Raw genomic sequence first — 22,868 nt, forward strand, 5'->3', positions numbered from 1 at the left:
GCCTGAAATAGCAATTCACACCATCAAACTAGGCTAACAGGAAAGAAGATTATAAAAGTACTGGATAAAATGAGTATTAGGAGTAAGCTTCAGGCTGTAAAGATAAATCTATGCTATCCTTTCCCCATTCAGTGTCCTTTTAATATCCCAAAGTCAATTTGGATCTTATTTTTCCCATAAGAATCTGTAAAAAATACTATAGAAATTGGAAGAAATGCTCTTTCATTTTCTGAAAAATATAAAAATATTCATTTAGAACAGTAAATATTATTGTCAAAGTTTTTTTCTTTCTTCATTTTTCCCCTCCCTCCCTCCCTCCCTCCCTCCCTCCCTCCCTCCCTCCCTCCCTCCCTCCCTCCCTCCCTCCCTCCCTCCCTCCTTCCTTCCTTCCTTCCTTCCTTCCACCTCAGCTACCCAGTGTGCTGTTTTCTCTCCCACCTTTGAACAAGAGTGTTAGACCTTTTGCTGCTGGCCTTCGGAAGTGGTCAAGGAGTACATCCTGTCACCCACATAAAAGACCTGGTACCTGTGTTTCCACATCACAAAGCAGGCCAACAAGCACACAAGGCCACAGACCAAGTTAAGAATCATCTGGGTGAGTAAGAACACTTTGAAAGTGAAAGTGATGCTGGTACAGTCGGTCACATCCTGGTACACAAAGGTCCTGCTGAGCGGCTCGGAGGAGGACAGTCTGCAGCGGCAGGAGGCCAGCGCGGTTTCACAGGTGACCCGGCTGAGCAGTAAATAGTGGTGGGCCGCGAACGCTGCAGCCAGCACACAGACCATCAGGCCCAGGGTGCTCAGCAAAAAGTACAATAGCTGCAAGGAAGCAGAAGAAAACCCTCTGGTTACAAAGTACATTCGATGACCATGGAGAAAGCTAATTAATAAAAGCTGTTCTTTTTCCTCTCTCCCAGGAAGCTCCCCGATGGAGGGGGTGTCTCTCCTTGGAAACGTAGTTCCCAAGACATGGAAATGGCTCCATGTTTATCTGTCAGTGAGCAACCCTTAAGCGCTCATTATATTTTCATTTGCCATACAGATGTTGGGTGCTTTTCATGAACTGAGTCAATAATATTAGCTTGATTGTGGGATGTTTGTAGCAAACAGCTTAGATGCATCCCAAACACAAGAGCCATCCCCGAAAGGCATGCTGTGCTTGTTTTCACCTCAAGAACTGCTGATATAAAAATTGAAACAAGACTAGAAAGTAAAGAACAAATTTCTGCAATGTAAATTCTGTATTGGCCCAAACTGGCAAAAATTGGTGAACTAATAACACGGGTTAATAAAATAGATTTTGTTCAATGTAGTGGTTGCCGAACTGTATCCAGGAATGCCAGGATCCCCAGTAAGCAGTTGCTAGGAGAAAAAAATTATAGCTCCTTGGGTGAAGGTGGGCAAAGAGAGGAGAAATGGGGACATTCATAATAGTGTCAAGGATAAAAGTAAAGGGGAAAAAGTTATGTCTCCAGAAGGTAGGACTTGATGTCAGCTCCATCACCTACAAGTCTCATCCCAAATCTGACTATAACTATGTAGTTCTTGAGCATGAAAATAAACTCTAAATCATCCTTCAGCCACCAAGGTTGAACACTGTTGGTCTACATGTTAGCCTTGGAATGGGAAAGTCTGATTAAAGGTCTAACTCTGCTGCTAAAGAAACGTGGACTCCCTCAGCAACTCAAACATTTAGCTTGCACCTGAAGTATTTTGATCAAAAGTTGTGAGTGCTCATTGACATGGCCACAATATAAACCATTTTACAGAACAAGAAATGTTTTTGTGATTGATTTCTTTAACTAGACACATTTCTCCTAATGGTCCTGCCTACTGAGGGTCTGAGTAAGGAAAAGAGCCCCTGTCTTTTGGTAATAGTATACTCAACACAGTGCAAGATTTATATCACTATAGTCAAAAGTTGCTCCTTATAAGGAGCAGTTCTGGTGAATATGAACTCCCCAAAGTAAAATTAGTTCCAATCATATCTAGGTTCAGATTAAAGACTAAAGCAGCTCTGAAAAGATTATGCCCTCCCCTCACCTCCAACTATATGTAATTCCAATAAAAACATATATATATGATTATAAAATATGTGTACAAAAGTCCTCCAAATGAGTGATTTCCCACACATGGACAATTTCAAGCATTTCTAAGTCTTAAAGATAGAATATTTAGCCCTGGCCAGTGTGGCTCAGTTGGTCGCGTGTCATCCCATGCACCAAAAGGTCAATGGTTCGATTCTGATCAGGGCACATGCCTGGATTGTGGGCTTGATCCCCAGTAGGAAGTGTGCAGGAGGCAGCTGATAGATGTTTCTCTCTCACATCAATGTTTCTCTCTCTCTTCCTTTCCCTTCCTCTCTCTCTAAAATCAGTAAAAACATATATTTTTTAAAAAGATAGAATATTTAAAATTTTATTTTTCCTCTTTGAGTGGTATGGTTGTGGGTGTGTATGTGTGCATGTATGTACACACATGTAGTTGCTGGTGCCCTAAGCATGCGCCTGGTTTGCCTGGAAACTTGACTGTACATCTGGTTTGCCTTGACTGTATATCTGAGGGCCCAGGAAGGAAGAGAGTGGAACTGGTTAACACCATTTTGTCTTAAAATGAACAGCCAAGAATTGCATGGATTCTTTGGATCTTCTCATCAAAGCTGTCTTAACCCTACACACTGTTTCTAATTTTCAAATCAGTTGAAGGATTATCAAATATAACTCACATTTCTTTACCTGTGAAACAGTTTATTGAAACATCTTATATATCAGAGATATAACAAGAGTAACATACTCAACACATTTAGTCTCCCTTGGAGAAAGGGAACCAAATAAATACAAAATGGTACCTTTACAAAATTTAATAAGGAAATATTTAGCATGTTATTGAATTTCCATTGCCTTGGTCCTATCCCCTAGATTTTCAGTGGCCATATTTTCTATAAACACTGGCATGCTTAGGCTAAAAAGTATGGGTTTATTTTGAGGGACCATTGGAGCAGAATATCTGAAATATTCTGGGCTATTCTGGAATATTCAGGCTTGATGATTGACTTCAAACTCTTGGTTCCAAGAGCCAAATTAAATTGTGCTGGCCATGTCGTGTGTGTGTGCCCGTGGTAGCTACCTTTCCAATGCAGCCAACACAGAATTAGGAATTATTTGCTCTGGGAACATGGGTACATCTATGACTTTACCAGCAGGGAAGGCCCAAATTAAAGGGATAATCTCCCACCTGAGGGTCATCTACTTAGTAGAATGATCCCAAATGGAGTTTTCTCTGCACATTTTATTGCCATAAGTGGATAGAACTGAGGGATGTGTGTGTGTGTGTGGGGGGGGGGGGTGTCTTGTAATAACCTGTCTACCTACAACACACACACACACATCCTTAGATAGCAAATTTCTACAGCATTCATTGGGGCAATATCTAGAATTAATGATTATAATCCCTCATTCTCAATCTGTAAGTAATTCAAATAGTTGCAAAAATATTATTGTCATAATCATCACAAAAATCCATTTGCTAAAATTAGAACTGTGTCTATTTTAAAAAGATGACCTGTGACACAGAGGTAAAAAGATTTGCCCAAGACATTTAATTAGTGTATAGCAGTACTTGATGGTGGTTAGGAGCATGGACCAGGCCACCAGACTGCCTGAGTTCAAACCCTGGTTATCCCCTCGCTGGCTATGAACCTTGAGCACATTAAGCAATCCCATGTGCACCTCTGTTTCTTCATTTGTAAACTTGGAATGGTGATTGTAAGAGCATCTATTTCACAGGATTATTATGAGGATCAAAAGAGTTGGCATCTGTAAAGGGCTTAGAACGGTGTCCGGTACATAGCAGCACTGTTTAAGTATTTGTGACATAAACAAACAAATTAGTAGAGATGTAAAGAGCTGTCAATTCTCCAACTCCTAGGCCATCAACTCTACTGGCGTTGTCTTATTCTCTGTCGTGTGGGAGCAATGATGCAAACTGAGCTTATAGAAAGGAGGTAAACATTTACACCAGCGCGGAGATTGCTCAGTTTTAATTGAGCATCTCAAATGTGCCAGCGGCCAGGGAGGGGGCAAGCAAAGCAGCGCCCCGCGCAGGGTCGCCCGCGCACCCCACACGCTGCGACCCTGCTTCTCCCACTCCGCGAACGCATCCGGCCGAGTAAACAGGAGTGAGCCACAGAATCAAGTTTCTTATCCATTTTAAGACATAAATACATCCTCGATCCCCCAAAGCCTGTGGGCTACATCTGCAGTGCCGCAACATTTTTCCTTCGTGGCTTTAGCTCATCTGACAGCACCAAGCGTCTGGGTTAGAATCTGTAATTTAAAATCAAGTGGCTTGTTTTACCTACCCGGGCGCACATAAACTATCAGTGAAAGTGTTTACAGTGACCTTGGGAATGCGAGCGAAGATATTTTGATAAAAGCCCGGCGGGGGACGCGTAGGTCTCGCGGGTGCGCGTCTGGCACGGGGGCGGGCGGGGCGGCCCCGCGCTTATGTAACCAGCGCCCGGCGCTCCGCGGGCTGCGCGCCGCTAATTGGCGCCCGGCCGCCGCGTCCACGTTGGGGGACTTCGGGAGGGGGGCGGTCCGGCTGCGATTTAATTACCTTCCCGGGGGGCAGGCTCGGTAAGGCCCCTTTTAGGGCACGTTGCGCTGGAAACAGCAGCTGCAGCCCGGGGGCCTCCCCAATGAGGGCGCGAGGCGATTGCGCCTTAACCGCCCTCGTGGGGAGTGTGCCCCGGGGCGCTCCTGCAAGCGCACGAACCGGGCACGATTCTGAAAATCCTCAGGGTGAGCCCCTCGAAAGCAGGCCGCGGGGACCAGCAGGAGGCTCAGCCCCCGAGGGAATGGCCTGCCCAGTCCAGGGCCCGGGGAGAAGGAAGGAACCTGGTGGCGTCCAGAGCCTGCCAAAGGGCCCCTGGAGAATACTGTGCTAGCCTGAGCTGAAAAGACAGGCCCCCGTGGTGGCTACTGCCTCTTAAGACAGAAGTGCGTGTGTAAGAGTGTGTGTGTAAGTGCGTGTGTGTCTGCGCAGGAGCAGGCGCAGGCTACAGGAAGATATTGGGGTCTCCAACAGGAGGAAATAAAATTCTCAAAGCTGGGGCCAGGGTTTCCATGCGGGGGCCCTGGAATGCGGTTATGCTAGTGAGAAACACCGCATGAAAGATGTATTGCTCTCCTTCCCCCCGAGAGCGGTGCGAGGAGCACAGGGGAAGTCTGCTGTAACCTGTTGTGCCTTTGGAAAGCCTTGAGAGCGACTGAAGTTCGTTTTCTAACCGAGGATCATACCGCGGGCATCTGAAGAGAGCTGGCAGGGAGCAGCGCTGAAGGGCACATGCCTGAGAAAAGCGCCTCGGTATTTGTCAATGTCTCTCACAGGCGGGGGGAAAGATAGCTAATGAGATGTTCCTAGTGGGGAATTCTCCACCTGGCTGACATTGGCAGTGACTTTTTTTTTTTTTTTTTTTTTTTGCCCTTGCTCCTGATTTTTACCTGCAGATGTTGAGATGGCTTTGGGGGCCTCTGTGAAGCTGATCTTTTGCCTCTGCTGTTCCTCCGATCATCTGGGGAGGAAATGAGGCCCTTTCACATACAGTGATGAATCTAGTTTAGAGCATTTTTCACCTGGTGAATGAAGGTCCTGTAATTTAACAAGCCATTTCTTACTAGGCTGTCTGGCTTTTTTTTTTTTTAAATCGTCGCCAAGCCTTGCCTCACAAAAAAATAAACATGGACTGGTGTCTGCTTTATCTGGCCTTCTTTTAAGGAACACCCTCAGAAAAAGTAAAATTTCCAAATGTAGGCATATCCACCAAGATTCTAACTCTATCTTAAAAAGAAATAGCATCCATTTGTTTTTTTAATTAGAAGAGTTATGTTCAACTGGAGGACATTTCAAAATTACAGGGGAAAAAACCCTACAAAATGCAGCTATAATCCCACCACTCACAGGGAACTGTTTTTTCTAAGCACGTAAGAGCTCCTTTCTTTCTGTAGGATCATGCTGTACATTTTGTGTAGCCTGCTTTTTTGTACTTAATATAATGTGAACATTTCTTATTCCAATAATTCTTTTTCAACATTATATATATACATATATATCAACACATTGTTTTTGTATGTCAACAGCTTCACTTATGCTACAATGTACTAACATCTTATTTCCTGCATCTCCCTAATTTCCAAATAATATAGTTAACTTGCTCTTATGCCTTATGCTTTCTTGTTTCAGTGAACAAAGGAGTATCTAGTTTTTATTTATTTTCTAGTAGAAGAAAAGTAAATGATGTGAGTGGACCAAAGAAACAACACAACTACAGAAAGCTTTTTGTTCTCTGCTACAGCAGTTGAAAGAAAATGTAGGAATTTGACTTCTACCAGCTCTGATTGCTGAGTTGGGTGTTTATCTCCCTAAACTCTGAAAGGGTGTGTCTATGTTTTCCTTTGGAGTAGATTCTTTGTGCAGTGGAAATGCTGTGTACTTGACCTGGCTCCAACCGAGCACACTGTCTCTAACAGAAGATCTACGTGCCCATGACAGACACACGCATACTTGCTAAACCATGCACATCCAACTCCCCGTCCCTTTTGCCCTCAGACTCTTGGCACAGGTCATTTAGATGCACCCAATGTACTTTTTCTGTCTCAGTGATCCCACCTACAAGAGGAAATCCACTCAGACGGCTTTGTTATTAAATAACCCTCAAGATACGGAAGTGGGCACTGATATAGGCATCTTTTCCCTGGCAAAGCGTTTTGGTGAACTGATGAATTTTCAATATTCCTTTTAAGGGCATTGAAGGACAGACTTCATATGCTCCATGCCAACCGAGTTCATGGAAATTAAGACTTTAAAAAAAAAATTAGCATTACATTGGCGTCTGGATGAATGTCCTCCTAAAACATTTTTTTGGCCTGTCTAAAAATGCAATTTCAGGGATAATCAGATATGCAGCCCCTTAAAAAGCATTCTTTTATTTTGTACTTGTGTTTCTTTCTATGTGACAATAAAAGAAAAAGAAAAATGACAACTTACTTTCATAGCAAACTGGATACATGTCTGTTCATCAACTTGATATGAGACACAAAGCATAAACAAACCAAGATAGGCCACCAAGCAGACCTGCAACGGAGAACAGGGACAACGCGATGTTATCAGGCGAGGCGTGCATTCCAACAGCATCAATCTCAGTGTCTCCCACCAGTAACGGCCTTCGTATCCAGGTGTTTATTTCATTTACTTATCTTTATTTGCTATTTTTCTCAGCTTGTGGGATGGAGTTTTAAAAATAGTAAAATCAATTTAGCTAGTATTTATTAAGTCCTTTGGATGTGCCAGGTGCTATACAAAGTCCTTCAGAGTATCCAGTGATGAATAAACTTTCTCAACCTCAGTAAGTGTACAGTCCAAGCCAGGCCAAGCTAAGTACAAGCACTATTCTGAAGCAGGGCATAATATGTCAGATGCTATTCAGAGACGTACAAAAAGAGGAAAAAGTAACACTGAGTTGGGCGATTTAAAAAGGCATCACTAGAGAGGTAGGTTTGAAATGGTCCCTGAGAGGGCTGATGGTAACCATCATGATTACTAACATTACTGAACACTTCGTGCTGGGGCTCTTCTAAGGGCTTTGTATGGGTTCCTTCATATAATTATCACAATCCCCTATTAAGTAAGTGTTGTTGTGATCGCCATATCATAAAGAAACAAAAGCACAAAGCTAGTAAATAATGGAAACAGCACTCAAACCATGTAGTTGAGTGAAACAGCATGAACAATAGTCCAGAGGCAGGACGCACAAATTGTGTGGGAAGAACAGACAACATGTACCTAAAATTGAAATAACAAAATATAGAATTACCTGGAAAAAAAAACAAAACCCAAAATATAGCACTACCAGAAAAGGTAGGTTGAAAAGCTGGCTTTGTAGGATTGAGTAAGTGGTGGGACTCCCTTGAAAATTTTTGTGCAGTGGAATGACATGATTTAAGACACGTTTCAGGAAAATAAGCAGTGGTGTCAGGTGGGTTGGCAGTGAGAATATCGGGATATTACTTTACTAATCGAAGCAAGATTAATATACCAGGTGGGTCAGGGTTCAGAGGGTGGCAGGCAAAGTCAGAGAAAGTGGCAGAAAGGAAAAGTGTAGCAAAAACAGAAGCCGTACATCTTGGCTATGGCATGACTGAAGGGAGGACACTGGAGGAGAAATGAAAGTAATGTCCAAGCTCTTGGGTGTCGTGGAAAGAGAGGAGTGTCCCTGGCTGGGAGAAGGCTGGCAGGAAGAATGGCAACTTGAGAAAAAAGATACTCAACTGGTTAGTCAAACCAGATTTTCTTTTTAGTGCACTGGAGTTTTTTAAATTTTGGGTTAGAGTTTCTACTCAATGCCTATCTATTCACACTCCATTTTGGAAACCCTAAATGTTGCTAAGTTCTACTTTAAGATAGAAAACATAAGCAACAATATTGCATTTTCTGATAAATACACTTTTCCTAGAAACAGATGTTGGAAGAGTGACTGAGAGCCGCCTAGCGAGTCATCAAATGACTGGCTTGGTGATATAATTCCTATCCCTAGGGCCAGCTTCAAACATAGACCATTTCTGCTAGGGTGGTAGAGCTGTTGACTTAGAAGCCATCATAGCATTTTAAGGTAACACCTCTATCCTATTCACTCCTTGATTACAAAATCAGTAGGTTGCTTGTCCCCTCATGGGTTCCCAAGCTGAGAGGTGTTCAGGTTTCTACAGGGCCATGAAGCCAAAAGCCAAGCCTTCCTTCGTAGAGGCATTTGCAAGGTTTTCCATCATTAGGACTAGCTGCATGGCTTAAGAGCAGTAGATACCATGCCCAGTGGAGAGTCACAGACTGAAAATATGTGAGCATAGAGTGGACTGGAGAAGTCCAGGTAGGAAGCAAAGCAGACAGGACCCAAGGAGGCAGGTTTTCAGCAGAGGTCTGGAAGATTTGGAAATAATGATAGTGAAGTTGTTTGTGTAGCCCACACGTGGCTGATGTTTCCAAGTCAGGGATGAAGTTCTTTCTCAAAACTCTTTTTTAACAAAATATCTAATTGAGGTATAAGTTTGATAAAAACTGTAAGGGCCTACTATGTGTTCTTGCATTAAGAATTTACAGAACAGAAACAATGGAAAAAAGATTTCCTTCTTGTTTATTGACAACAAACCAGATGGAGCCTTCTAACCTGCTTCTATGGGGACTGTTAAATCCCGAAGCAAGTGCCTACACTCCCTGTTAGTGTCTCTCTGTAGGTGCACAGGGTCAGGCTCTCTCCCACATAACTGTCTTGGTCCCTCAAGGCTGCTGTGCTGAAGCTGTCAAGTGCCAAGACTTTCTTCTTGGTGTTTACGAGAGACACATTCCAGAAATCAGGCCTCACTGAGTAGCATCTTAGAAATCTGCCTCTGTGCCTTGCTTGAACAACTTTTCCCACTTTAGTAGAATCTACTTCTTTGTAGCCTTAACCTAGGCTGGTTTCCAACAAGAAGCTGCACAGGAGCCTATGACCTCATTGTAGAGGATTTCATTCACTTAGTCAATAGACTGAACTTTTTTAAGGCTATGCAATAGCCAGACCCTGTGCACAGCTCTGGGAATTGAGAGGTGAAAGGACAGCCTCAGCCTTCGAGGAGCTCTCAGCCAAGCAGGGAAAGAGAGAACAAAGTCATAATACTGTGTAGGTAGTAGGACCATGTCTGCTGTGATACACAGGATAGGTGATTAAGCCAAGGATAATTTGGGGAAGCTTCCAGGAGTAAGATGGGTTTTGAAAGATAAGAAACTAGTTAGGAAAGGGAGGCGAGGAAGAGTAGAGAGAGTTGTACTAGATACAAAAGTATGGAGAAACCCAGAACAAGCATTCAAAGACTCCTAGAGCTCCAGTTCAGAGGATGAGGGAAGAAACGGCAAAAGATGTGCTCACAGAGATGAACGGGAGGGAGGGCACAAAGGACTTTTATTTCATTGGAAGCAGGGGGAGGGTGTGGTGAACTCTTGACTCTTAGAATGACCCTACTGGCTGTGAAGAATGGGTTGGGAAGGGAAGACCAGCTAGGAGGCTGCTCATCTATGGAGAAATGACAAGTGTCCGAGCTCAGGTAGCAGTAGGGATAGAGAGGGTGTGCTTGAGTGACAGGAAGGAAGCAGAATACATAAGCTCTAAGGACTGACTAGATGTGAGGGCTGAAGGAGAGGGGGGGGTCAGGAAGGTACTAGCTACCGGACTTGAGCTGCCAAGTGGAGGGGGTTGACATTTAAGTCATGAGATGCAAGAGGAGGAACAGAATGGGAGTGGAAAATGATGGTGCCCACATGGGCTCGAAGCCCAGCCACCTGGGTCCAGAACTCAGGAAAGCAGTCTGTGATGGAGATGAGCATTTGTCAGTCATCAGCCTATGTAAAGCAATTGAAATAATCAGAAACCTTGCACCATCCAGAGAGAGTCTAGTGAAAACAGAAAGGACCAAGGAAGTTACCCAGCTATGGAGAACCTTTGACTCTTTTGAACAGAAAGCACCTCAAATACACTTTTTATAATTATGGTTGTACATCATGACATGTCTAAATGTTACGAAACTGACCATCCTTTTGGATTTTTATTTTATTATTTTTTAAAATATGTTTTTTATTGATTTTAGAGAGAGAAAGGAAAGGAGAGGGAGAAAGAGAAACATTGATATGAGAGAGAAACATCGACAGGTTGCCTCCCGCATGCACCCCAACCAGGTATCAAACTGGAAACTTGGGCATGTGCCTTGACTAGGAGTCAAACCAGTGACTTTTCTGTTTATGAGACAACATCCAACAAACTGAGCCATACCAGCCAGGGCTCCTTTTGGATTTTTAAGTTTCACTTCTAGGTCTCTGATTGGGCATTTGCTAAAAAGCCTGATTAATTCAACATATTGCCATTTCTTGGCCTTCTGATAGGGCTCAATAGGACATAGGAGTGGGTATTTCATTTTCTTATCTACAGCTTTGCATGATAAAATAATACTTCTTTATCAGAGGGTTTATTAGGAGTTGAGTGTAAGTACATTCTAGGAGAGTAGCATTTATTAAATACTTAAAAATGAAGTCTTTATGGCCATGGGGAGGAAACCTGATTTCTCACGCCAGACTAAGGGTCTTGTTTCCTTAGCTGGCAGGACGTGGGCACACCAGGAAGACAGTGTTCTGGCTTCCCAGGAGGGGAGGGGAAACTCATGGTAATGAGCAGCGAGACCCGCCAGGCCTATCTGGAACAACATTCCTGGATTCTGGGCCAGAGCTTCCATTAGATATGGTGAGGTGAGGCCCATGGAACAGGAAAAAGGCAGTTATGTAAGGTTTTCAAGAAGGCATTTGTTGGACCAGGCCTGGGGCAGACAGGTGGTGTCACTGAGCACAGAGCTGAATATGAACTGGGTGACACTAGGAAACCAGTGCTGAGAGGGCCACTAGCCTTTAAGATCTTGCTAAGATTTAGTCCATGTACAGATGGATAATTCTGTTGCTAAGAAAAACCTGAAGTGCTTTTTAATAGAAAACAGAAAATGACAATTACCATCATTTTTAACCTATTTTTAGATGCACATTTCTACAATTTGTTTAGAATAAAGAGAACACCTAAGTTTTGAATTCTACATGCTGTCTAAAGTTATTCTTTGTCTGCTCAGAGTGAAGACTGCATTCTCTCTCGTGAGTTAGGAAGTTAAACAGAGCTGAAATGTTCTCTGAATGTTAAATCCCTGTCTAGATGTCTGAGGCCTGAGTCTTGTCACACACTCTCTTTGCTTTTGCTATCCCGCCTATCATACCTACAGCGGTGTCTTTCGAGGGTTGGCATTATGAGTAAAAGGTGAATGCTGGACCAGTGTCTTGGAGATTTACCTACATATTATTTTTAGTTTTTCATCTGGGCCAAGTGAGAAGGTATAACCCAAAAACACTTTGTGATATTTTGTGGTATTTACTTCTCTCAGTGTCATACGCATTTATATTCTGGTCTTGTGACATTCACACAACCTCCAGTTTATTTGTTTTCTCTTCTTTGTTGTCAGCAGAGCTGCTTGACAGGGCTATCTGGGGAATACAACCTTTCTTGTCAAATGCCTTTCAAGGCTTCTCTCCCTCCCCCGCCCCCGCCATTCGTATATCTGAAATGTGACCCTGTGTCTGTAAGTTAATGAACTTTCATCTTTGTATTTAAAGTGCTTCAGTTCAGTCAATATACTAACCAGATGAACTCTTTTCTCATGTTTGCACAACCCACTGATGAACAAGAGATACAGCAGAACTCTAAATGTTTCTCTGGATATATCTCAAGAAAATTCCTATGGATTTTCATCTATTTAATAGAATTTAAGCTAGAATATTAGAAATCATTTTCTTTTTTCCCCCCTTGATTCCAGAGAAAGAGAAAGGAGAGAGAGAGAAACATTGATGGGAGAGAGAAACATCGATCAGTTGCCTTCCACATGCACCCTGACTGGGGATCGAATCCATAACCTGTGTATGTGTACTGACCAGAAATTGAACCCACAACCTTTCAGTGTGCAGGACAATGCTCTAACCACTGAGAAACACTAGCCAGGGCAGAAATTGTTTTCAACAAACTATAAATATATTGCAATCTGTCCATTAAATGCAGTCTCATTCAGGAGAATTGCTGATTAACACACAGTGTGTCAGAGACTTAGAAAATATATCAAAGAACATTTCTTGAGGCTATATTAAAAGGATGTTTATTGGGTCAAGATTTCAGAAGGAGGAGAGAAAATATTTTAGCATAGCTTAAGCATTTTTACTAGATTTTCATTGCCACTGCCAGATGGCAAGGCAAAGTCTAGGCCACTGGTTGAGAAGAGCCCGAAGGGTCTGGTACAAACTGGCCCAATACCCGAGTCTCTGATTCAATAGGTCTGGGCTGGGGACCTAGAATTTGCCTTTCTAACAAATTCTTGGGTAATGCTGATGCTGCTGATCCTGAGGCCACACTTTGAGAACTACTAGTCTAAGCGAAAAGCAGTCTTCTAAATGCTGACGCCTGGTGTGGGGTTTATTTGAATGGTTGGGGTTCTAAAGTGATACACTGACTAGTGGCGTTTCCTATGGAACAGTTTGTTTATTATAAGTAATAATGAGAAATAACAATAATAGTTTCCCCATAAGGAAATTTACCCTTTGCTATTGTAGGAGTCCTTAAAATTGGGGGAGGCCTTTGGCTTCACTGTTATGTAAATATGACCTCATTCCAGAGCATGTAGCTTCAATGCATATGGTTGGTCATTTGGGAAGCATCTCTAATCATCAGTTAGTGTGTGTGATGTGACACTCTACTGCTCTTGACAGGCATTGCTCACTCCACTCCAAGCAGAGCAAAGCAATCACCTCCAAAACTGGACCACCTATACCGTGGTGAGGTGGGAAAAGTTTAACCACTTGCTGCAGGGTTAGGGGCTGATATTTGTACCGTGGCTGATTTCAAGCTACTGACATGAAATCACTGAGCACAGAGTTGGGAAGAGATGTGCACAGTCAGCTTTCATAAAGTCATCAGATATACTCTAACACACCCCTGCACCTCCACCACATTTTCTGCCTCTTCTGAGTCCCTTCTCTTACAGAAGCATCTGGTTGCCAAGTGAGGTTTATTTGTAATTACAGTAGTCCCCCCTTCTCAGGGGATACCTTCAAAGGCCCCCCTAGTGAATGCCTGAAACTGGCTAGTACGAAGCCCTATATATACTAAGTTTTTTCCTGTACATACATATCTATGATAAAGTTTAATTTATAAATTAGGTACAGTAAGAAATGAAAAAATAACTAATAATACAATAGAACAATTATAACAATATGCTGTAATAAAAGTTATGTGAATGTGGTCTCTCTCTTAGCAGACTAGCATGAATTTCTCTTTCGTTCACAATTTCACAGGTAGAAGGTTCATTCTTACCACAGATGATAGCAACCTCAGCATACAATTTTTTCTTTCCTGATTAAGTCAAGAACTTTCACGTTTTTACTTAAGGAAGCACTTTACAGCTTCTCTTTGGCATATCCAGAATCACTACTCTTGTGTTTAGGGGGCATTACTAAGTAAAATAAGGGTGACTTGAACACAAGAAATTCAATGCCACAACAGTTGATCTGATAACCCAGACAGCTCCGAAGTGACTAATGAGTGGGGAGTGTCTACCTCGTGGAAATGCTGGACAAAGGGATGATTCACAAGCCAGGCAGAAGGGAGCGTAACAGGATGAGATTTCATCATTCTACTCATGACAGCACCCAATTTAAAACGTATGAATTGTTTATTTTTGGAATTTTACACTGAATATTTTCAGACTGGCCTTGCCCGTGGGTAACTGAAACCACGGAAAGTGAAACCACGGCTACCGGGGACTGCTGTATATGCCAGGCACTGAACTAAGCACTCATTGCAGTGTATCCTACTTGGTCTTCATATAAATCCTATGGGGTAATTGCTATTATTTGCCCCATTTTGCAGGTGAGGAAACTAAAGCTCAGAAAGGTTTTATGCTCTAAGATCACATAGCAAACACAGAGCTGATAGCTGCACCTGTCAAAGTACACAGCCTGCCTCTGAACCATTACGTGGCCTGGCTGCCTCCCTGGTGGCGTTTTGACAGCACTGTGAGTGAAGTGAGAACTGCAGAAATCTGGAGACTATTCCATCATCTGCTCTTCTCCAGTGCTGAATGGCCTGAAGCGCCACTCCTGAGACAGGGTGTAAAAATCAGTCTTTGATGTCCAAACAACTAAGCTGCAGGAAGGTGACACAGTCTTTGAGATCCAGTGTCATTATATATAACATGGAGAAAATAATGCTTAGCTTATCATTTGTTTTAAGGATCATAAATAATGTGCCTGGAATTATAGTTGGCATTATTTCTGCCATCTTCTATGACCTCAAACTGTGCTAGTATAACTTACTCTGAAATTTGAGCTGAAATAAATAATGTATGTAAATGTAGGCCTCTATTACATCTTAGAAATAATCCCATTCTGTTCACTTAACAAATATTCATTGTGTGTCTACCACAATGTGCGGGGTAGTCTTTGAGGCTCTGGAGATACTACAGCGGACAGAAGAAACAAAAATTGCTACCTTCATAGTGCCAATGCTTTAAAGTGGAGTGGCAGAGCGTAAACAAATAAGTAGGTATGTCAGTTGTATAGAAGAGCTATGGAGAACATGGCATTTATCATCCCAGCTTCTTTTTTCCACAAACATGATACATAGTAATTAGGAAACTACAAATAATAAGTCCTTAAAATGATTTATTTCTCTTAAAAAATGAGTTGGTAATGCCCAGCAACACCTTTAAAAAAGATGGTAGACTCATGGTTGTTTCCTAGGAGAGCCTTGCTGGTTCGGTTACTTCAACAACACATATCCTCTATAAGTTATGTAAGATCTCACAGGTGCCATACAAGATAACATATACCTGCCAACGAGAAGGGGCAAAGGAGGGTAGCTAAGTAAAGTTTTACAGCAAACTGGGCCGCATACCTAAAGACAGAGACTGTGGCAATGTATCTTAGCTCTGGATCTGACAGACCTGGGTTCGAAACCCACCTCCACCGCTTTTGGCTTTTGGCTTTGGAAAAGTTAACCTCTTTGAGACTCAGTTTCCTCAGCAGTGGGATGACAACAATGCCTACTTCATAAGCTGCTGAGGACTACATAAGCCACCATACGTAAAGGGCTTAGTAAAACACGCAGCACACACGAAGCAGTCAGTACATATTTGTCAAATAAATAAATTACTCCTTTCACTGAATGACTTGAGCTACTTTTGCGTTCATAGCAAGGGCCCACTTTTCAAAAATCTTTCCAATAATGTTGACATAAATAGTCTGCAAGCACTTAAGAGTTACAAACTTCTTTTTATGTTTCTTTTCCTTTCTGCTACAAGCCTATTTATTATCCGCTACCCAGGAAATACCAGTCTTGGTAACCATGCCACGCTGTATATGCTCCTTTGATTACACAATTGTGGTTTTATAAAGACAAGCATTTAATATCTGAAAAAAAATGCTGTTCAGCTAAAACTATTTTCTGTCCATAACAGATCCAAAATTAATATTACTTTTTTTTAAAGGCATAATTGTTTCAGCCAAACGTAGTGCACAGATATTAGTGGGAAATTCCAAAAGTAATAGCTATGTAAATACAAAATTCAAAATCAACCGAAGAATCTATGGCAGAGTCCACCATCAAGCTGAGGGAGAAGACTAACCATCTGTCTCTAAACATTACAGACATTAATGGGCAGGCATTAGAACCCAGGACACTAATTATAAAAATGTTTAATTAGTATTGGGTTGTTTTTTTAAAAATATATCTTTATTGATTTCAGAGAGAGGAAGGGAGAGGGAGAGTTGAAACATCAATGATGAGAAAGTCATTGATCAGCTGCCTCCTCCACACCCCTGACCGAGGGGGACAGAGCCCGCAACCCGGGCATGTGCCCTGACTGGGAATTGAACAGAGATCTCTCGGATCCGAGGTCAATGCTCAACCACTGAGCCACACTTGGCTGGGCTAGTATTGGTTTTTATTAAAGCAAGCTCAAAGTAGTAGCTTATTTTCAACTACAACCAAAACTATAGCCAGCAACAACTTTTCATAGCTAGCAACACAGTAGTATTTGTTTCAAGTATTTTTGATATGATATATACATATACAATTTTGATTTATATATACATGTTATATATATCCTATATCTTTTTACATATTATGTATACCTTTGATTTTCTTAACCAGTGTTGCCCTGTAATTTGCATTGCCGTGTAGTTTAGCAAGATCTGTTGTACAAGCACAAAAAGACTGGGAAGGAAAACGTAGAAAACTATCCTGATGGAACTGACAAAAAGAAGTTGGAACTTGTGACTAGCAGCCAGATGAAGGAAGTGTGAATCCCCCAAATCCTGTGGATAGAGTGTGCTTTCCTTGATGTTCCTGCCAAACTAAGTCTGGAAAGCCAAAGAGATCTGCAAAAGATGTAGAAGCACAAAGTTGCTGCAATTTGTAAGTTCCAAACCCTTGCTTGGAAATGACTGCAGATAGCTCATCATTTTAAATCAACGAATCTCACAAGTGAGTGTTTCATCAACTCACAGAACAGAGAGGAAAATCTGACAACTATCCTAGTGTATGACTTGCCATGGATGGAAACATTCAAGTAGAATTCCTTTGGTTTGGTCTTATTTGAATACTATAACAGATTTGTATATCCATGTTAAGTTTCATATTTTATGGGAACTGCTGGGAATTTTTGCAATTATATCCTCAAAAGACAATAAGCACAAACAACACAACTGTGAAGTAATTAAGTTGATTGTGGGTGAAAACTGAGCTTACTAGTCATAGGACATGAACTGCGCCTTTGACCTAAAATGTCCTTTAATTTATCCTTCAGTTATGTACTCCTTCTTCAACTGTTTTGAATCCAGTAATATTCATTCTTCAAACCCTGCTCAAGGATCTCCTCTACCCAGAAAAGCCACCTTTTATGCATTACCCACTTTGTATACATTCCTTAAAACAATGCAAGAAGTAAAAAACATTACCCCATTCTATAGAAAACTGTGACTCAGAGAGGTTAAGAAACTTGTAAGTTAATTCAAAGATTTTTTTAAAGCATAAAGAAATTTTATTCCTGCGTAATATTAAGGACTAAATGATGTGAAGTGCTTCTTCCTATAAAACACTTTCACATGCTCTGAGCTTCTACAGATGAAGAGATGGAGCTAAGACCATGGCATAAAGGCAGGCTACACCCTTACACGACTACAAAACAATTAACCCACTAACACTGAACATCATCAAAAAAATTGTTCTGTCTCAGCCAATGGTGGGGTAAAGGTTTTAAGGGTTTTCTATTACTTGAATAGTCCTGAAACCTCTTCAGTTGAGAAACTAGAAAGTAACATGAAAGCAATCCTGGGGGAAAAAACACCAGCTCTTTTTCAACAAATAAGTTGTAGAGGAGAGAGAGGGAGGGAGTGGGAGAGAGAGAAGAGAAAGGAGAGAGCAAGGGTAAATATTTGAGTAAAGAAGACATAAGAAATATATGAACCAATTGCAGTTTATAGATCTTATTGAGATCCTGATTTTGACACTATGAAGAAATATTCATGAATTAATCACGGATATTTCAACACTGATTTGATCCTATTAAGAAACTGTTAACTTGTTAGATGTGATTGGTACTTTGATTACTTTTAGTCTTCATCTTTTGACTTACAAAGTGAAATACTTATGGATGAAATGATATAATATCTGGGATTTACTTCAAAATAATCCAGTGCATAGTGTATGGGTATGGATGGAGCATAGGAACACACAAGTGAAGCAAGATTGATCGTAAGTTAATAATTATTGAAGCTGGGTGATGAGAGTATGGAGTTAATGAAATTACTTTATCAACTTTTGTGTATGCTTGAAATTTTCCATAATAAGTAGGTTAAGGGGGAAAAGTGGCTCTTGGCTCATGATACCATTGGGATACCTGGCAAAACAAACCATCTGGAAGGGTTATACTATCCAGCAGGACACACCAAATTATCACGTTAAGCCTCTTGGAAAATGAATTCACAAACCAATTATAGAAGACACATGAAGAAACAATTCATTGGTGAAGGTACATGCTCTCCCCCCCCTCCAATTAAAGCCATGTGAATTTCAAATGATAGAACTAATATATAGAGCCTATAAAAAGTACATTCAAAATAATCAGAGACATGAAAGAAGGAACTGAAAACATGAATAAAGAATAGAGCACTTATAAAAAACACCAAGGACAGATTAAAAAACAACAAAATATAAGTACTAGAAATGAAAAATAAAATCATTGCAATTAAAAATTCAATAGACAATAAGCAGATTAAACTCAACTGAAAATGGGAATAGTGAACTAGAAGATAGATCTAAAAAAATAATCCAAAATACAATACAGAGAAATGAAGAGATGAAACATAACAGGTTAAGAAACGGGAAGATAAAATAAGACAGCCCAGCATACATCTGAGAGCAATTCCAAAGAGACTATAAGAAAAGAGGCAGGTGATATTTTTAAAAAATAATAAAATTTTCAAATATTTCAAATCTCTTTTTCAGAATTGATGAAAGACACAAAAATCTCAGGTTCAGGAAACATAACAAGTCCCCAATAAGATAACTGAAAAGAAAATCCACATTTAGGCGCGTTATAGCTAAAATGTAGAACATCGTAGACTATCAAATAAATGGAGACATATTTTCACTCACCTATAGAAAGTACAAATAAAAAAAATAGCAAAAGTATTTTTCTTGGAACTTGAAAAGCCAGTTCTAAAATACATGTGGCTAAGACTTACCAAGATAATTTTGAAGAAGAATAAGGGGGGGGGGTGTTAAGCTATCACTTTTATAACACGATACATTACAGCGCTGCTTTAATGTAGACAATGTGATATCAGCACAGTGAGAGACAAAGCAATGCAACTGAAGAGAATCACAGATATGATCCTCAAATCTAATATGGAAACTTGATAGATGATGAATGGGCATAGCAGTTCAGAAAGAGTTGATTATTTATTTAATGATACTAAAACAATTAACAATCCTTAAGAAAAACAAAACAAAATATGGACACTACCTCACATCATTTCCAAAAATCAGACCACTTTGAAAATATAATACAAAAGCAAACCTTCAACACTTTAAGAAAATGATACAGAAAAATATTTTTATGACCTTAGAGTAGGGAGAGACTTCTTTAAAATATATCAAAGCACATTCTATAAAAAGATTGATAAACATGAATACATTAAAATTAAATATTTTTCACAGCAAAGGCACCATAAACAAAAAGTAGAAGACATGGTACCAACTAGGAGAAGATATTTGCAGTCCCTAAAACAACCAAGGTAATGTAACAAAAATAACAAATCTTATAAATCAATAAGTTAGAGATAACAACCCATAGAAAATATTTGTTGAATAAATAAATGATAGAAAACAGAATAAAATGGCCAATAAGCATATAAAATATGTTCAACCTGCGTAGTAATCAGAAAAACATAAATTAAAACAAGATATCATTGCACACAAATAAAACAGGCAAAGATTAAAATTGCCTGACATTACAAGTGTTGGCAAGTAGGTAGATCAGTGGGAACTCTGATTTACTGCTCGTGGGAGTGTAAATTAGTGCAGCTTTGGATTTGTGGTACTGATTTGTCAATATCTATTAAGTTGAAAATGCCTATCTCTCATTATTCAATAATAAAGTTCTAGGAACATGCCCTAAAGAAACTTTTAAATATATGCACCGGGAGCCATGGAAAAGAATGTTCATTGCAAAACTGTTTGTAATTGCAAAAAACAAAAATTACTTTTGAAAACAACCTAAATTTTCATCAAGAGAATGAATAAATGAATTGCTGTATATTTCTATATTCTTATAATGAATAAATAGTATCCATGTACTATTATGAATAATCTGAAATACGATGTTGAGCAAAAATATTATGCTATCATTTATGTACAATTTGAAACATATAAAACTATATTCGTTATTGGTTATGGATATATACCAATTAAAAAATATGGAAATATGCACAGGCATGATAAATAGCAAATTCAGGATAGTTGATACCTCCAGAGGAGAGTAGGGTAGCAGAATATAATTGAGAAGGGAAACAGGCAAAGGCAACTGTGATGCGTTGTAATGTTTTCTTTCTTAAAAAAAAAAAAAAAAGCAATTATGACAAAATAGTAAACTTGACAAACCTGCACGTAAGAGGTTGTTTTATTTTTCTCTACGTAGGCTATTATAGACTTGGAAATTTTCATAATTAAAAAATAATCATAGAATTGCCTATATTTATTCAAACCCACACAAAAATGAAAATAAAAATCATAATCAATTTCTTTTAATAGCTACAAATTGGTAGACCCAGGAGTCTACCTATATTTGTTTTACTCCAAAGCTGGAGCCCCTCCTACAATTTCAGCCCCCCCCCACCTTGTTTTTTCTGACCCTCCCCAGACAGGGTTAATTACATTCTCCATTGTGCTGTTTTCTTCAGGGCACCACTTTAGCACTTGGCTTTTTTAAACTGTATTGTAATTAGTTTTGGGTGTGTATCTTCTCCCAGACACTGAGCTCCTGGGGGCACTGGGTGGACACATGGAAAGACAAAGGGAGACTGGTTAAGATGTGAAAAGTTACTGTCTTACTAGTAATTACTCTTTTTTTTATAGCGTCTTATTTCTTATCAACCGCCTAACTCACTCTTGTGGTGATTTATCAGAAACTAATAGTCAATAAGCGCTATAAATATCTACTTGGCAAAATAACCCATTTTCAAAGAATGTAAGAGAAACAAAGATTGTGTTCCAGCATTTCTCATGAATCAACAAGAGGGGTATAACTGCTCCCTATTTGTGGGGAAACTAAACAACCTATAGTTTATTTGTTTCACTGTGGGATTTTTCAAGTCCTCAGAAGGGAAAGGAATCATGTAAATGTGGGTTTAGTCTACTCTACGGGGTATAGTTATAGGCTGGATTTTATTACTCAAGCATACTAAAGTAGGTTCTTAAATTAAGTCCCTCTTTAGAAATGGCTGCAGAGATAATTCTGCATTAATACTCCTGGTTCATATATCTGCAATAGTACAATAAATAAAAACTCAGGAAACAGTACAGCATATAGCAGTTATACAGTAAATCAATATAAATTCAATTATATAACACTGTAACAGGAGTATAAATGATAGAACCACCCTGTTCAACCTTTACAAAATATTATCAAGTGGCTTTCTAATTGAGAGCAATTTAAAAGCCAAACAGGATATAAGGGCTATATAATATTATTTCTCCTTTGAAAAGTGTTTTGTTCCTTTCAACACGAGGAGGTCAGTGTCCCCGAGCAGCCCGCAGCCTCTCCAGCATTTCTCCGCTTCCCTTCCATGGCAACATGGGCCAGCGAGACACTGAGCTTTTTGTGATGTGTGTGTGAGGACAGAGGCAAGGGGAGCGAGGCTTCAGGGAGGTCTCGAGGTGGAAAAATTTGTGACGCACTAGATTCGGTGCCTGAATGAGAATTATTTATCGAGGGTTCTGTAACAATAGTTACGGTCGCCCTATGTTCATTTTAAAAATTATATTCGGTCTCAAAGCTCTTAACTCCGATCGAAGCCCTCTAATAGGCGTCCAAACTACTCGTTCACAGATAGATTATGAGATAAAGCCAACCAGTGAGTGAGATCCTTCTGGTTCAGAATCTCACTAGCCAAAAGCATGAGAGAAATACACTTATTTCAAGTTGAACAAAGCGGTCACATTCTGTCTGGGAGCTACATGCAGTCACGGAGAAATGATCTTTTATTGATTATGATGTATTCACCTTATGGAGTCCTAGTTTGCCCTCTCAGTGCCTTCGGTGCTCCACCCAGGCAATAAGATGGGGAGAGTCATCCTGTGCTTTCCCTGACTGAGCAGCACCCTCCACCCTCCAACAGAACCGATCAAGACTGAAATGCTGTTTCCCGTGTCTTGGAAAAGGCCTCCTTCGCAGCTTTCCTGGCACAGCTAAGTGTGAGGCAGGGCTCAGCCTGAGCCTAATAGCCTGATCTGTGTACCACACCTGATACTTCAGAAGGAGCTGGAAAGTGTTTTGTTTTGTCTCTCCTCCCCACGCCCCACCAATAAAGCCAAAATTCTCTCCCTAGTCAGGGTCTTGTTAACACATTCCCAATTCCCCCCTTTTCTTTGTCACCTGTCACCGTCTTCCACCTGAGACAGGCCCTGATAATAACCTATCCTAAAGGGG

General features: G+C 40.4%; 1 protein-coding gene across 2 annotated transcripts in view; it reads right to left on the minus strand.

The window, feature by feature from the left end:
• Window positions 1-357: 357 nt before the first annotated feature.
• SSPN (sarcospan) overlaps window positions 358-22,868 on the minus strand; it is a 31,223-nt gene continuing 8,712 nt past the window's right edge. The window contains exons 2-4 of one of the 2 annotated variants that reach the window (XM_081128207.1): window positions 20,688-20,770; window positions 7,048-7,134; window positions 358-819 (exon numbers count right to left, since the gene is read on the minus strand). In XM_081128207.1, the coding sequence (XP_080984333.1) occupies window positions 454-819; window positions 7,048-7,104 (423 nt within the window). In that variant the 5' untranslated portion in view covers window positions 7,105-7,134; window positions 20,688-20,770 and the 3' untranslated portion in view covers window positions 358-453. The remainder of the gene's footprint in view (window positions 820-7,047; window positions 7,135-20,687; window positions 20,771-22,868) is intronic. The other variant, XM_081128206.1, reaches the window with a different exon arrangement.

Source organism: Miniopterus schreibersii, assembly GCF_964146895.1.
Source record: "Miniopterus schreibersii genome assembly, chromosome: 2".
In the NCBI taxonomy this organism is placed as follows: domain Eukaryota; kingdom Metazoa; phylum Chordata; class Mammalia; order Chiroptera; family Miniopteridae; genus Miniopterus; species Miniopterus schreibersii.